Source organism: Mustela lutreola, chromosome 1 (genome assembly GCF_030435805.1).
Source record: "Mustela lutreola isolate mMusLut2 chromosome 1, mMusLut2.pri, whole genome shotgun sequence".
NCBI lineage: Eukaryota > Metazoa > Chordata > Mammalia > Carnivora > Mustelidae > Mustela > Mustela lutreola.
The window spans coordinates 89,796,484-89,811,434 of NC_081290.1; the positions used below are offsets into that span (position 1 = coordinate 89,796,484).

Consider the following 14,951-nt stretch of genomic DNA (forward strand, 5'->3'; position numbering starts at 1 on the left):
GGCTGCTCCCACGTTGGGGGCATAGATATTTAAAATTGTTAAATCTTCTTGTTGGACAGACCCTTTGAGTATGATATAGTGTCCTTCCTCATCTCTTATTACAGTCTTTGGCTTAAAATCTAATTGATCTGATATAAGGATTGCCACTCCTGCTTTCTTCTGATGTCCATTAGCATGGTAAATTCTTTTCCACCCCCTCACTTTAAATCTGGAGGTGTCTTCGGGCTTAAAATGTGTTTCTTGGAGGCAACATATAGATGGGTTTTGTTTTTTTATCCATTCTGATACCCTGTGTCTTTTGACAGGGGCATTTAGCCCATTCACATTCAGGGTAACTATTGAGAGATATGAATTTAGTGCCATTGTATTGCCTGTAAGGTGACTGTTACTGTATATGGTCTCTGTTCCTTTCTGATCTACCACTTGTAGGCTCTCTCTTTGCTTAGAGGACCCCTTTCAATATTTCCTGTAGAGCTGGTTTGGTATTTGCAAATTCTTTCAGTTGTTGTTTGTCCTGGAAGCTTTTAATCTCTCCTTCTATTTTCAATGATAGCCTAGCTGGATATAGTATTCTTGGCTGCATGTTTTTCTCGTTTAGTGCTCTGAAAATATCATGCCAGCTCTTTCTGGCCTGCCAGGTCTCTGTGGATAAGTCAGCTGCCAATCTAATATTTTTACCATTGTATGTTACAGACTTCTTTTCCCGGGCTGCTTTCAGGATTTTCTCTTTGTCATTGAGACTTGTAAATTTTACTATTATGTGACGGGGTGTGGGCCTATTCTTATTTATTTTGAGGGGCATTCTCTGAACCTCCTGAATTTTGATGCTTGTTCCCTTTGCCATATTGGGGAAATTCTCCCCAATAATTCTCTCCAGTATACCTTCTGCTCCCCTCTCACTTTCTTCTTCTTCTGGAATCCCAATTATTCTAATGTTGTTTCGTCTTATGGTGTCACTTATTTCTCGAATTCTCCCCTCATGGTCCAGTAGCTGTTTGTCCCTCTTTTGCTCAGCTTCTTTATTCTCTGTCATTTGGTCTTCTATATCACTAATTCTTTCTTCTGCCTCATTTATCCTAGCAGTGAGAGCCTCCATTTTTGATTGCACCTCATTAATAGCTTTTTTGATTTCAACTTGGTTAGATTTTAGTTCTTTTATTTCTCCAGAAAGGGCTTTTATATCTCTCGAGAGGGTTTCTCTAATATCTTCCATGCCTTTTTCGAGCCCGGCTAGAACCTTGAGAATTGTCATTCTGAACTCTAGATCTGACATATTACCGATGTCTGTATTGATTAGGTCCCTAGCCTTCGGTACTGCCTCTTGTTCTTTTTTTTGTGGTGAATTTTTACGTCTTGTCATTTTGTCCAGATAAGAGTAAATGAAGGGGCAAGTAAAATACTAAAAGGGTGGCAACAACCCCAGGAAAATATGTTTTAGCCAAATTAGAAGAGATCCAAAATCGTGAGTGGGGAGAAAGGGGATAAAAAGAGGTTCAAAAAGGAAGAAAGAAAAAAGAAAAAAAAAAAAAGAAAAGAATTTTTTTTAAAAAAGAAAACACCTAAGAAAAATGTAAAAAAATATATATATATATTAGATAAACTAGTAAAAAATCGTTAAAAAAGAAAAAGGTAACAGTTAAAAAAAAAAAAATTTTACCCGAAGGCGAGAAAAAAAAAAAAAATGAAAAAGAAAAAATTAAATTAACTGCAAGACTAAAAAAAATCACAGGAAAAAAGCCATGAGTTCCGTGCTTGGCTTTCTCCTCCTCTGGAATTCTGCTGCTCTCCTTGGTATTGAAACCGCACTCCTTGGTAGGTGAACTTGGTCTCGGCTGGATTTCTTGTTGATCTTCTGGGGGAGGGGCCTGTTGTAGTGATTCTCAAGTGTCTTTGCCCCAGGCGGAATTACACCGCCCTTACCCGGGGCCGGGGTGAGTAATCCGCTCGGGTTTGCTTTCAGGAGCTTTTGTTCCCTGAGCGCTTTCCGTAGAGTTCCAGAGGACGGGAATACAAATGGCGGCCTCCTGGTCTCCGGCCCGGAGGAGCCGAGAGCCCAGAGCCCCACTCCTCAGTGCGCCCTCAGAGAATAGCGCCCAGTTACTCCCGTCTGCCTGACCTCCGGCCGCGCTCCGAGCTCACCGAGCCTGCGACCGGTTCAAGGTAACACGGAGCTGCGAGCTTACTGTCGGCTCTGTCTCTGTAGCCGGCTTTCCCGTTCCAATACCCGCAAGCTCTGCGACACTCAGACACCCCCGATCCTTCTGTGACCCTGCGGGACCTGAGGCCACGCTGACCCCGCATGGGCTTCGCCCCGGTTTAGCCTCTGGAGCGATGTCCCTCAGCGGAACAGACTTTTAAAAGTCCTGATTTTGTGCGTGGTTGCTCCGCCGCTTGCCGGGAGCCGGCCCCTCCCCCCGGGGTCTATCTTCCCGTCGCTTTGGATTCACTTCTCCGCCAGTCCTACCTTTCAGAAAGTGGTTGTTTTTCTGTTTCCAGAATTGCTGTTCTTCTTCTCTTCGATCTGCCGATGGATTTTCAGGTGTTTGCAATCTTTAGATAAGCTATCTAGCTGATCTCCGGCTAGCTGAAGCAGTCTCAGCTTGCTACTTCTCCGCCATCTTGACTCCTCCCCCCCCTATTTTTTCTTGAAGAGCTTTGATAAGTAAAATGATGCTTGAATTTACCAGCCAGAAAGATCTGGTTAATGTTAACTGCTATTACAAGAAGCCAAGTTTTTGTCAAAAACTTTAGAAAGGCTAATCTAATTTATGCAAAATACTAGCCATATTTTTAATTTATGTAATGGCATAAGAGTTAAGGGTTAAAACTCTGATTTTTTTAATTTATGTAATGACATAAGAGTTAAGGGTTAAAACTCTGATTCCACCACTTTATAGCTATGTCATCCTGAGCAAAGTACTTATCCCTTCAGTGGCTTACTTTCTTCATTTGTAACTAGGAATAGAATACCTAGATCATAAGGTTGCAAGAATTAAAATTGCTAATGCACATTAGGCATTCTGAACAGAACAGAGGTTCTATATGTTTCAGCTATTATTTCCATTTAGATTGTTTTTTAGCTATAATTTTTAGCTAATTCCTAGATTAATTAATATTCAGGTTAGTCAAAATTTGAACATTTTAATTAGCCTGAGCAAAATGAAGACAATATCTAAATCTATCAGAGATATTAAAAAAATAGTAGTTTTTAGGGGCACCTGGGTGGCTCAGTCAGTTAAACATCTGACTCTTGGTTTCAGCTCAGGTCATGATCTTAGGGTCATGAGATCAAGCCCATGTCAGGCTCCTTGCTTAGCAGGGAGGCTGCTTCCTCTCCCTCTGCCCCTCCTGTCACTCACATACACAAACACTCTCCCCATCTCTTAAATAAATAAATAAATGAAATCTTTAAAAAAAATAGTAGTTCCTTGGATTTGCTTCATATTGTATGTCAGAACCTATATACTGGGGGTGTTCAAGTAAGAAAGAAAGATTTATATTCTCAGGGTTAACTCAAATTGAAGATTGGTCACTGTTTGTTCCAGAATAATTTTATGTGTAGACAAAAGTGTTTCCCAGAGATTATTCATCACAGTAATTTGAAATAATGAAGGAAGGTATCATATGCGTAATGTGAAAAAAAAAAGTAAGAATAACAGCTCCTTTTAGTATAGGAAAATTAGGCGAATGACTTTATTAGTTATTAGCATGTTGACTTACACAGGTAACCTGCAGCTTCAGATTCTGTGGGACCGAGAATCTGTCCTCAGAGTCTTAAGGGCAGGATTCCTGCAAAGGTGCTCCAACCAAATGGGTAAAGAATGTAGCAGTTTCATGTACAGTATGGGCTGATTTTTAAACCACACACTCTAGATTTCAAGTGCATTTTGTTTATCAAAGCCATTTACCCAGGGACATCCTTTAAAACTGGAGTTCTGTTCAGGGAGAGTAGAATGAATGAGTAAAGTTGGACTTCCTCAAGTTTCCCAAACATACCAGCTCAGTATCACTGGATCTCAGAGTTGGAGTAGGGATGGGACAGAAGTTCAGTCCTCTAGAGGTACCAGTTTCCCTCTGGGTAGTTTGCATAGGCCTCATGGGCAGCAGAGAGGTAGACATACCTTTCTGAAAATAATAATAGCTAACATCGTGAATCGGGTGACTGTATTAGTTTGCTACAACTGCTGTCACAAAGTACCACAAACTGAGTAGCTAAACAATGGTTTGTCGTCTCAGGATTCAGAGGACTTGAAGTCAGAGATCAAGCTGTGGGCAGGGTCACACTTCCTCTGAAGGCACTAGGGAAGAATCTGTGTAGGGCCTGGCTTCTGGTAGTTTTTTGCCTTGTGGCAGCATCGCTGTGCTCTTTACATGACATCCTCTGTGTGTGTCCCTGTCTTCACATGGCCCTCTTCCTATAAGGATGCCAATCAGATGAGAGTAGGGAACTCCATTACTCAAATACCATTTCCAGGGACACATTTTGAAGGGAGAAGGTTAGGATTTCAACATATGAATGGAAGGACATAGTTCAAACCATAATAGTTAACTGGGTATTTTTATTGTCCTAATTGGGACACTGGTGAAAGTGAATGGAGTACTGTTAATCATTTTTCTGGGATAACCAGCATAACCTGACTGCCTTAGGCAAACCTGAATATATGGTCACTGTCCCTATGAGATAGATACAATTTATCCCATTTTTCAGAGGTTCAGTGAGGTTGAATAACTTCCCCAGAGTTATAACTAGAAAGAGGACAAGTATTATTCAAATTCAGGACAATCAGATTCTAAAAAAAGGAGAAAATCTATGCTTCTAACAAAAGTTAACGTTTTCATGTCTATAGAGAAAATTTCTATATTATGACACTAGGTAAAGTAGGGAATGGATTTGTTATGCTCCATTCTCTAAAATTTCTTAACTATATCTCTTTCCTTGCTTAATCATTTTAGCTATTATGAAAGAAAATAATAACCTGGTATAAGGCTTAATTAACATAAAATTCACCTGATGACTATGAGTCTTTGATTTTTGTTTGCTGGCTATTCTATTGGTATTTGGAGAGCAAGAAAACACCTAAAGCTTTACAGAGAGAATAGCCATGAATATTAGATTATATTAGGCTTGCTAGAAAATTTTTTGAAATGACTTTTTGTAGTGTAAACCACTTTACTGTTTTTAGCATGCTTTATTTGTAACCTAGATTTGATTTGTTGATTGACTTATTAAATAAACATTTAGTATTCTTCATTATCACTAGAATAAAACAAACTTTGAAAATGTAAAAGACTACTTTGCTCTTCATACTTTATGAAGAAGGAAGTAAAAAAAAAACTATTTGGAATTCTGTGATTCAGGAGTTACCACCATCAGCATTAGCATTTAGCTGTATGTTTCAGTTCTTTCTTTGTGAGGGGGGTATGCATGGTAAAGGTTAGATGGTCAAGAATTCAATAAATGAGAGTTGTTGCTACTACTTCTACTGTCAATGCTGTTGCTACTGCTGTTAATATTATTTTCATTTTTATCACATCCTCAAGGAGAATTCTAGAAATATCAGAGAAAGGCAGTCAGTGTGACTTAGAGACTGCAATGTAGAGGACAGTGAGTAAAAAGAAGTTGGAGGGCTAAGTGTCTTATTTGGTAATTGGGTGAGTGTGGTATAACTAATCAGGGCAGGATATGCAGGATATCCAGGATCATTAGTTGAAGACATGAATTCAGAATGCTGTATTTCAGCTGTTTATGGAATATCCAAATGAAGATACCTGGTTGACATATGGCTGTCTCAAGACTGGGTCTCAACAGAGAGGTCTGAAATTAAGATAAATATATATTATCAACTCAGTGTTAGAATAAGATTATACTTTCAATTTTTTTCAAATAAGCTGGACTCTACACACCTTATTCTTCTGACAATGAAGAAACACCTTCCTAGGGTGGTGATTATAATAAGGTCAAAATTTCCAGTTCTACTGACCTAGTATAAATGTTGATTTTTATATCATGAAGAAGTTGGCAAATCTAGATAGTTCTTTAAGGAGTCCTGTATCTATACTGCCATTGTAACTTTATTTGTTTATTGGTTTATTTATTTCCATTTTGGGTAGTTGTCATCATTTTACAGTGCCCAGTTCAAGGGGAGAGTCCTGGGTGCTCCCTCTCAGGGAGAGGCTGGGAAAATGCAGCTGTGCTGGGGCCTCTGTATAGTTGCTCCCCCGTGATGTTACTGCTGAAAACACACAGTTCATATAGCAAGGCTCCTCAAGAATGGCACTGTCATCTTATGAAGCAGTATCAAGGACAAGGGAGAGGTCCAGGAAGACTGCAATGAAAAGTGACCATTGGAGCAACAAGGAGTTCATTGTTGACCTGATAGGGGAGTTAGCTGGAGTAATTTGAGTGATACCCAGATTGAACAAGAATAAGGATCAAATGGGACCCGAAGGAATAAAGGACTAACACCTGCTGCTTGTGAAAAGCCCTGTCCTGGAGGGAAAGGAAAGGCATACAGGAAGTTTTACGTCTTTGATTGCAGCGTCCAGCGTCCTGCAGTGTTAAGTGCATTGCTAAATGAGAGAATAAAGAATAAGTAGTGACTTGAGTTACTGTTCTTCCTAAATAATTAGGCTTTGACTAGAGGGTAACTTCAGATTCCTCCTAGAGACTAAATTTTGTCACATTTTTGCTGTTTCATAATAGAATTTTTTTAATGTGATGTGTATGTTTACTTGTTTTAAAAAAAATGGCATGGCTCTTTTCTAAATAATGACCTCTAGATGCGAGAGACTCAGCTACATTAGCAGATATGGATCAGTTATTAAACTGCCAGTGGTTCTGTTTAACCTGCATCAGTATGTGAAATTCTTTTGAAACTCATCACCCCAACTGAAAGAGAATATGAAGTCTTTGTTTTTAAAACAAAGAATCAGTGAACCAATTAAAGACCCCTGAAGTGAGTAGTACTGTGACAGAATGAATGGATTAATGTAAAATCCTTTTAAGAGATTCTAAAAATCAGGAGATTTAATTTGGGCTCAAGTATTGAAAGGAATATGCCAGGGCACCTGGCTGGCTCAGTTGGTTTTGCATCTGTCTTCTGCTCAGGTCATGATCTCAGTGTCCTGGAATCAAGCCCAGTGTCAGACTCCCTGCTCAGCAGGGGAGTCTGCTTCTCCCTCTGCCTCTCCTCTGCCCTTGCTTTTGTGCTCTCTCAATCACTCCCTCTCTCAAATAAATAAAGTCTTTTAAAAAAATAAATAAAAATAAATAAAAGGAATACGCAGGAAGCCTGCTCCTGGCCAATATTGAAACACACTCTGGGCTCAGTCCCTCTCTGCGGCTCAGTCTCTCTCCACAGGAGGCGAAGGCATGGTCCATTACGCCGAAGCCCCCATGGTGTGTCAGCCCAGGTGTGCAGGGAGCCTCTTTTTGGCAGTGCCAAGAGTGTATGTGGTGATGAGGCTACAAGTTGAGGGAGTGATGGCAGTGCTTGCTTTGCTGGTTTACTTTTTTCTGACTTGAAGACTTCCTTTGCAGGTGAGCGTCCCTATCAGTGCCCTTACTGTGAAAAAGGATTCAGTAAAAATGATGGACTGAAGATGCATATTCGGACTCACACCAGGGTAAGATGATTTTCTGTCTCATTAATATTTATTATAAAACTATACTTAGTTTTTTTGAGAAGACATTTAACTTGAGAAAGTAAAAATGATATATCTAAAATTATATGTTTGTATTTATGATGGACATTTGGGGATCAATTCTAAAAAAAGACAAACTAATGAAATAAGCAAAAGTCCAAACTCCAAATGGGTCCCCATTGTTTGGATTAGGAATAAGTGCTTAGGAGTAACAGGAATTATAAATGGCAAACTGCAAATAGATCGCAGCGTTTTAAGACGGAAAAGTATAAAAGATGCTGCCTCACAGAGCGTTTGCCAGTAATAGGAACATTCTTGAATAGAGGCGTCTGTAAGCACGTGACCACTCTTTAATACCCATGAGCAAATACATTTGCAAGAAAGATGTTGAAAATAATGTAAGTTCTTGGAAGAGGCAGAAAACAGGAAAGGACAACTCACTGCTTCACAGCGTGCTGCCTGGTATTGCCTTCCATTCTTTTCCGAGGGTGCCCTGTGTTCTTTAGCTTGTCAACACCTCTCAGTGCACTGTTGTCATTCTGTTACATACGGCTTTCCCAAACTCAAGCATGTGCCTCCCCGGCTATGTAAAAACCTGGGAGCAGCTTACCCTCCATCCAGCTACATTTCTTAACTCACTATTCTGTTCAGGGCACAGTGAGATACTTCATATGAACTTTCCACTTGGAAATTTGATGTTTTGAATAGTTCTTGATTTTGCTTTACCCTTCTTTTCACTGCATTATCTTCCACCCCATTCCTTCTCAGTCTGGCCTTTTAAAGGTGCTTATTGTCTGTACATAAATGACATGTTTTCCAGCTTTGAAGAGACTTGCTTCATCCCCTAAGAGCAATTCTAATTTCAGCCTTTCCTGGATTTCACTTTTTACCTTAGCTATAAAATAAAAACGTTAGAGAAAACACATAATAATAATGGACTTTCCAGTATAATAATATTCTGGCCTTCCACTTCAGTTCTGTAGGCCATAAAAGATACCCCCAGAGGTCTTGTGAAGAAAATCACTCTTTTTGTCTTTCTGGTGGAGGACAGAGGCAGCTTCTCTATTCATTAAACCAAATCCATAGCAGGTTTCTCCTTCTGGTTTATAACATCATATTTATATTATATGAATATTAGTAATTGGAGTACTTACTGAATATAAAATTACTTCATAAACAATAAAGGATTAGACAAGTATGACTGCTTATAATGATATGACTTAAATATTTATTTCACCTTGAACATTATTAAAGAGATTTAAATTACTTTTAGTTCAGCTTGGGAAGTTATCTTATGTGTGCAGTTTTCATAGTGGTGTTAATAAGATGTTTTAAAGATGCCAGCGCACAAACTAAGGGACCCTGGTTCTTCTCAGCCAAACTAGTGATATTAACCAATATCTGGGTTTGATGGGGTACATAACTATATTATCGCACATGATTACTGATGATAGGATTCTACGACAGAAGAAAATCACTGCAGGAAAAAATTACCTTTTGGGTCCTCTCAAGACAGTGTGATATTTCCAATTCAGTTAATTAGTTTTTTACTTTGTTTTAATATAAAGTTTATTAATGAGGCCAATACAAATAGTTATAAATACAAGACCACTAATCCCATGCTAGATACTTGTCTGGATCCTCATATTCATTTAAGAAGCCTCCCAAAATTTAGATCTCATAACAACCTGTTAATAAATGTAAAAATTCTTTGAGGCCTCTATAGGGTAGATATTATTATGATCCCTCTTTTAAAAAGTGAGAAACTGGGGCACAAGTCAGTAAGGAGCCCAACTGACATGGGAACCCCCAAGCAGATCAGCTGGAGAGTCAACCCCCTTACCTAGTACATATGTTTGCCTTTCATTTACTTAAATATTTTGACTCTACTGACTGGTATACTTTCTTGTGTATTTTTAAACTAAACAAACTACAGTAACAACCCCAAATTTAAAAGCCTCATGTTCGTTTGAATATTTGAGCATTGACTCAGGATCCTGAAACTGCCTGGAGGTGTCCAGGTGCAGGTGGTACCTCTTAACAGCTCTCGAGCACTAAAGAAAACAAATCCCAGCCTTTGATTAAGGGAACACCTGACAGGGCCTCAACTAGAAGCACCCAGATTTTAGACAGAATCCCATACAATTAGTGGAGCACTCCAGAGGAACAGGGTAAGTAGATCTGAGCCTTTCAGGTTTTGCCTCAAACTCTTCCTTAATTCTTTTACATGCATTATTTGTATATTATCACAGACAGCTTTAGTTTTGAAATTACATTTCCTAAACATTGAATGGATACAGATATTCTTCGCATATTAGTGCAGCTTTCCAAAAACTGATTATCAACTGATACAATCTAATTAATATCAAGATCCAAGAGACTTTTTAAAAAAATTCTAGAGGAACAATCCATGCAAATTCATACTTTTCCCAATAGTACTTGGGTTTTATAGGACCGAATATAAAAATGATATTATGACATTTGGACCGTAACACAGATCAGTTTCAGTTTTGTACTCACATTACATTTAGTATTTAAATAGTTCTAATTCTGGGATTTTTTGTCCTATTTCAAAAGATCATTTTAATTCCGCTACAAGAACAGCAACAAAAACTGTACTATTGAGCAAGTTGCATCTCTGAGAAGTTTTGGTTAATCTGCACAAGATGCCATGCCATGACTTCATCCTCAGATTCACATTCTGTGGTTACTGCACGGATGCCTTAGCGAGAGCACACAAATGCTTTTACTCCAGTTATCGTTTAAGTGGTCCAGTAAGGGCTGCAAGTGTGGGAGACAATTTAACTAGAATCCACATTTTACTAAAAGGCTAAATAGTCATTGGTCTTTTATGGAGAGGCCGCAGCATAAGTCCTTTTATCCATTTCTTCCAATGTAGTATATATTCTCCATATTTTTGGTTTTTAATACTATGTTGGGCTGGATGTATTTTTCTTTGTATCCATCCTGCTTGTATCTACAGTTTGTTATTAATAGCTGTGTTTTGGAAAACTCTCTTCATGTTTTAAATATTACTTCTTTGGTCCCTTTCTTTCCTTCTTCTTCTTCTTAGATTTTGAGTACATGTGTTAGATCGTTTGATGTTATTCCATAGCTCTTGATAGTTCTCTTCTGGTTGCTTTTTGCTTTGTTTTGTTTTGTTTTGTTGCTTTTTGATTTTTAAACATGGTTTTCTTCTTCTTGTGTGTCATATAATTTCAGTTTCACTGAATCTTTCCTCTGTTGTTACCAGTCTGCCTGTTGAAGGAATTCGTCTTCGATACCATGTTTTTCATTTCTAATATTCCCATTTGGCTTTTAAAAAATTACTTCCACATTGCTGTTAAAATTACCCATTTGTTTGTGCATGTTGTCCACCTTTTCGTTGGATTCTTTAACGCATTAATTATAGTTGTTTTAAATTGTCTGAGAGTTTCACCCTCTGGGCCATCCTTTGATCTTGTTGTGTTATCTGTTCTGCCTGTTGATAATGGGTTTGGGTGAGTTGCTTTTTGTATGTCACACAAAATTTTTATTCAGTGCCTAATTACTGTGTGTAAAAGAATAGTAGATACCAAGCTAAATATTATTTATACCTAAAAATAGGTATACCTTTCTTTCTTCCAGGCCATTAATGTAAGGGTTTGAGCCAGTCTAGTCAATAGTTGAATGAGCTTTGGGTTTTATTGTTGCTATAGGTACTGTGGGCTTTAAGCTTCTCTCGTGGTGGGCTGCAATTTTGACATTCTTACTGGGAAGTCTGGATGTTCAGGGGTTTTCTACAGTAATTCTCCTCTACCAAACAGATGCTGTATGCCTTTGCCACAGTAGAGGTTTCTCTCTCTGTGTCATTGTCCCTTTACTAATTGCAGTCTGCTAGTATATGTTACTCAGCATGAGATGTGAGTGGGACAGAAGGCTCTCTTGGTTCTCTTGCTCAAGCAATAGAGTGAGGTAGGTGCGATGTACCTAAGCCTCTGAAATGGAACTTTCTCAGCATTCCTGCCCTTGGCCAGTGGTGGGCAAATTCTGCCTCTGCCTTTGTTCAGGTCTGGAGCTATGGTGTCCCAGGCACAAGCTACATATGGCTATTGGAAATGTAATTGTAATTAATTGTAAATACATGGAATTGGAATTTAATCAAAATTAAGGCTGATTCATAGAATGCATAACTTGTGGCTCCTGTATCAGACAGCACAGTTTTAAAACATTTCTGTCATCACAGAAGAGTCTATAGCACAGGTCTGAAAGGGCAGGTGGCTGAACTTGGCCTTGTGTCAGTGGAGAGTTTTAGGCATATCTGAGGTTGCTGCTCCTCTTCTGGCAATGGTAGACCTCTTCTCCACATCAGTGTGTATCTCCGGCAAAAGCAGGTCCAAGAGTGCCTCCCCTTTGAGTTCCTGCAGGGTGCAGGGTGTGGGCAAGTTTCTGTTCTTCCCCAGAGGCAAAGCCCTTCACCTGGGACCAGCGTGTACAAGAGGCTCCTGCCTCACCCCAAGTCACTGATGGCCTTTGCCTCCTGATGGAGATAAGAAGTCTTGGCAGAGACTGAAGTTGCTCATTTCCTGAGTCAGAAGGGTCTGTGGCCTTGTGCTTATACCCTGGCAGCGGCCAGTCACCACCTCATGGCCACACAGTGACCAGAACACAGATGAGTGCCTTTTGGTGGGCCTGTTTCACCCTGAAACCATGTCCGGCCCTGCAGCCTGCATCATGACGGGGCTCTCCAGTCCTCCCAGCCTGCCTCTCATCTTTCTTACCAGCACCTGGTGGAGCCAAGGGAAAAGAAGCTATGGATGGTGTGGACTTCCAGTGTTCTTGGGTCCCCCCCCCCACCCCCATTCTGATCTGAACCATCCCGATAGCCCACCGTGGACGTTTAAGAATCCTTTAAAGTTTTACTTGTTTTCTTCCTACCCACTGACTGAGCTAACAGCTGCCTCATCCTTGGTGCTGTGACCAAGGGGAAAGAGTTCTCGCGTTCTTTCTCTGTGGCCTTCAGTTCACCTTCTTGTCTGGGGACTCAAAAAACATCCCTTGACCTTAGGTTCAAAACCATGATGTAGATTATCCAATGGGGTTTTTTTGTTTATTTGTTTTGTGTTTTGTGGTTTTTTTTTTTTTCTTTTTAGGGTAAAAGTGATGTTCTTTGTGTTTTTTTTTTTTTCTTCACATTTTCAAAGCAGTAATTTATCTTAGCTGTCTAGGTTTGTTGGGATAACTTCTTGTACTTAAAGTCTCTAGATTAATTTTCTGCTTGGAAAGCAGATGGAAGCAGAGTCTTATACTCCATGACCAGTTAACACCTCCATTTAGTAAGGGAAGCATCCCCGTTTATAGGCCCATGTGGTTTAGGCCATTGTGTTAGGTTTGGACAAAGGGATTCTGTTTCCCAGGATGTGGCGAGGTCAGTCTGCCTTAGGGCAGGGCTTGGCAGGCCTCCCACGGGGCAATGCATTATGAGCCATTTCTCATCTCTGTCTAGGTTCTCTCCTATCTAACTTCGTTCCTTCCCATTCATGGGCTGGTTTCTTTGCTTGGGTGTTGAAGGAGACAGCTTTTTGTGGGGAGGAAGACTTCTTTTGCATGTGGGTGGGAAGGATTCTTTAGTTTGGCCACTGTGGCTTCAAACCAAGCCTTTTCAGTGAAACAATCTCAGAAGGCAGTGTTAATTTCCCCAGGGATTTTAAGCCTGGAGGTGCTCTAGGCACTCTGGCCAACCCTCCCCTCCTTATCTCTGTAGTCCTTTTGTCTAAAAGGTCTTCTTGATCACCCTAAATTATATCTGAGGTAGATATCTTTATGTGTAATGTCTCAAGTCCCAAATTAGTATATTACACTTAGGAACAAAATCATCTGGAAATTATGGACCTTAGGTTTTTATTGCCTTGGACACATTGAGCCAAAACACTCTCACTGAAGTGTGGCACATTGCTCATAAATATCCATTTTGTAAACATTAGGTTCAAAAGGAATTGTTTTTGTAATTATTTACTACAGAAGGCTTCACATCTTACTTAATCACTTTTGAATTTCAACATGGAAAGCACCTGGACCAATTAGAAAGTTATTTCAGAGAGTCTGCCTTTTGAACACCACATAGAAACCTAATTAACTTACATAAGCTTCAAGATCACAGCTGTCTATCCAGCCTTGTTTGTGGGAATAGCCAGATTAGTTCTTACAAATAGGAAAACGCAAGTAATTGCCAGTGGTTAACAGTAACAGCAAGTCTTTTATGTCGTTTTATATTTTGTTAATTTTCCTTCATGAAACGTCCTGTCCCTGATCCTCAGGTAGTTCAGGTTTTGGGTGGGTTAAACAAACATGTGCACTTGGCACTTTTTTCCGACACCATGCAGTGAGACCCTGGGCCCTGAGACCAGACCAAAGTGGGACGTCTCAGAGTCCCTGGGCATCAGGCACTGCTGAATTTATCTGGAGGCTGTAGGGTGATATGCCAATGAGGCAATTTGGAAACTCTACAAAAATATCCAACCAGAGCACTCATAAGCCACACCATGTGGATGTAATGTAAGCATGACGTTGAAGGAAAGAGAAGCGTTCATTCATTGTGGGTGCCAATGCTAGAGGAGGAATGAGAAGTGAACACTGAGAGGAAGAAGAGGCAAGAATTTTCCCAGCTACAGGAACATTATATAGGATTTTTGTAGCCTTGGTGGAGAACAAAAAGAGGTCTTTTAAGGGTAAAAATCAGCTTACAATCTTCATGAACGCATGATGAGGCATTCCTTAAAAACCTAGAGGCATGGGGCACCTGGGTGGCTCAGTGGGTTAAAGCCTCTGCCTTCGGCTCAGGTCATGATCCCAAGGTCCTGGGATAGAGCCCCGCATCGGGCTCTCTGCTCAGCGGGAGCCTGCTTCCTCCTCTCTCTCTCTGCCTGCCTCTCTGCCTACTTGTGATCTCTGTCAAATAAATAAATAAAAATCTTAAACAAAACAAAACAAAACAAAACAAAAAAAACCTAGAGGCAAACGAAGAAGCAAGCCTGTTGAATCAGGAAGGGGTGGGTGAATTCATTCCAGGAAATGCTAGAGAGAGAGAGGGTGGTATGTGAATTGAGCTTTGAGGAATAGGGAGGAGGGCATGCTAGGCAGATGTAACCATGGGGAGAAAGAGAGAGAGGTAGTAGCTCCAGATCCGGTAGGGTGGCCTCTCCACCGTGACTGAGTGTGAGGATACATGTCAGAGTCCGGCTGCAGTTGCGACAGGCTGGGACTGAGGAGCTTAGATGGATCCTGGAAGCGAGTTGTTTTGTGTGATATGTTTTATTTTGAGTAGAGGG

At 40.1% G+C, this 14,951-nt stretch overlaps 1 protein-coding gene across 1 annotated transcript in view; it reads left to right on the forward strand.

Moving 5' to 3' along the window:
• The window catches only part of PRDM5 (PR/SET domain 5), a 224,758-nt gene that overhangs the window by 171,618 nt on the left and 38,189 nt on the right, over nucleotides 1-14,951 (forward strand). Inside the window, exon 14 of the mRNA XM_059169390.1 lies at nucleotides 7,541-7,626. Coding sequence (XP_059025373.1) covers nucleotides 7,541-7,626 — 86 coding nt within the window. The remainder of the gene's footprint in view (nucleotides 1-7,540; nucleotides 7,627-14,951) is intronic.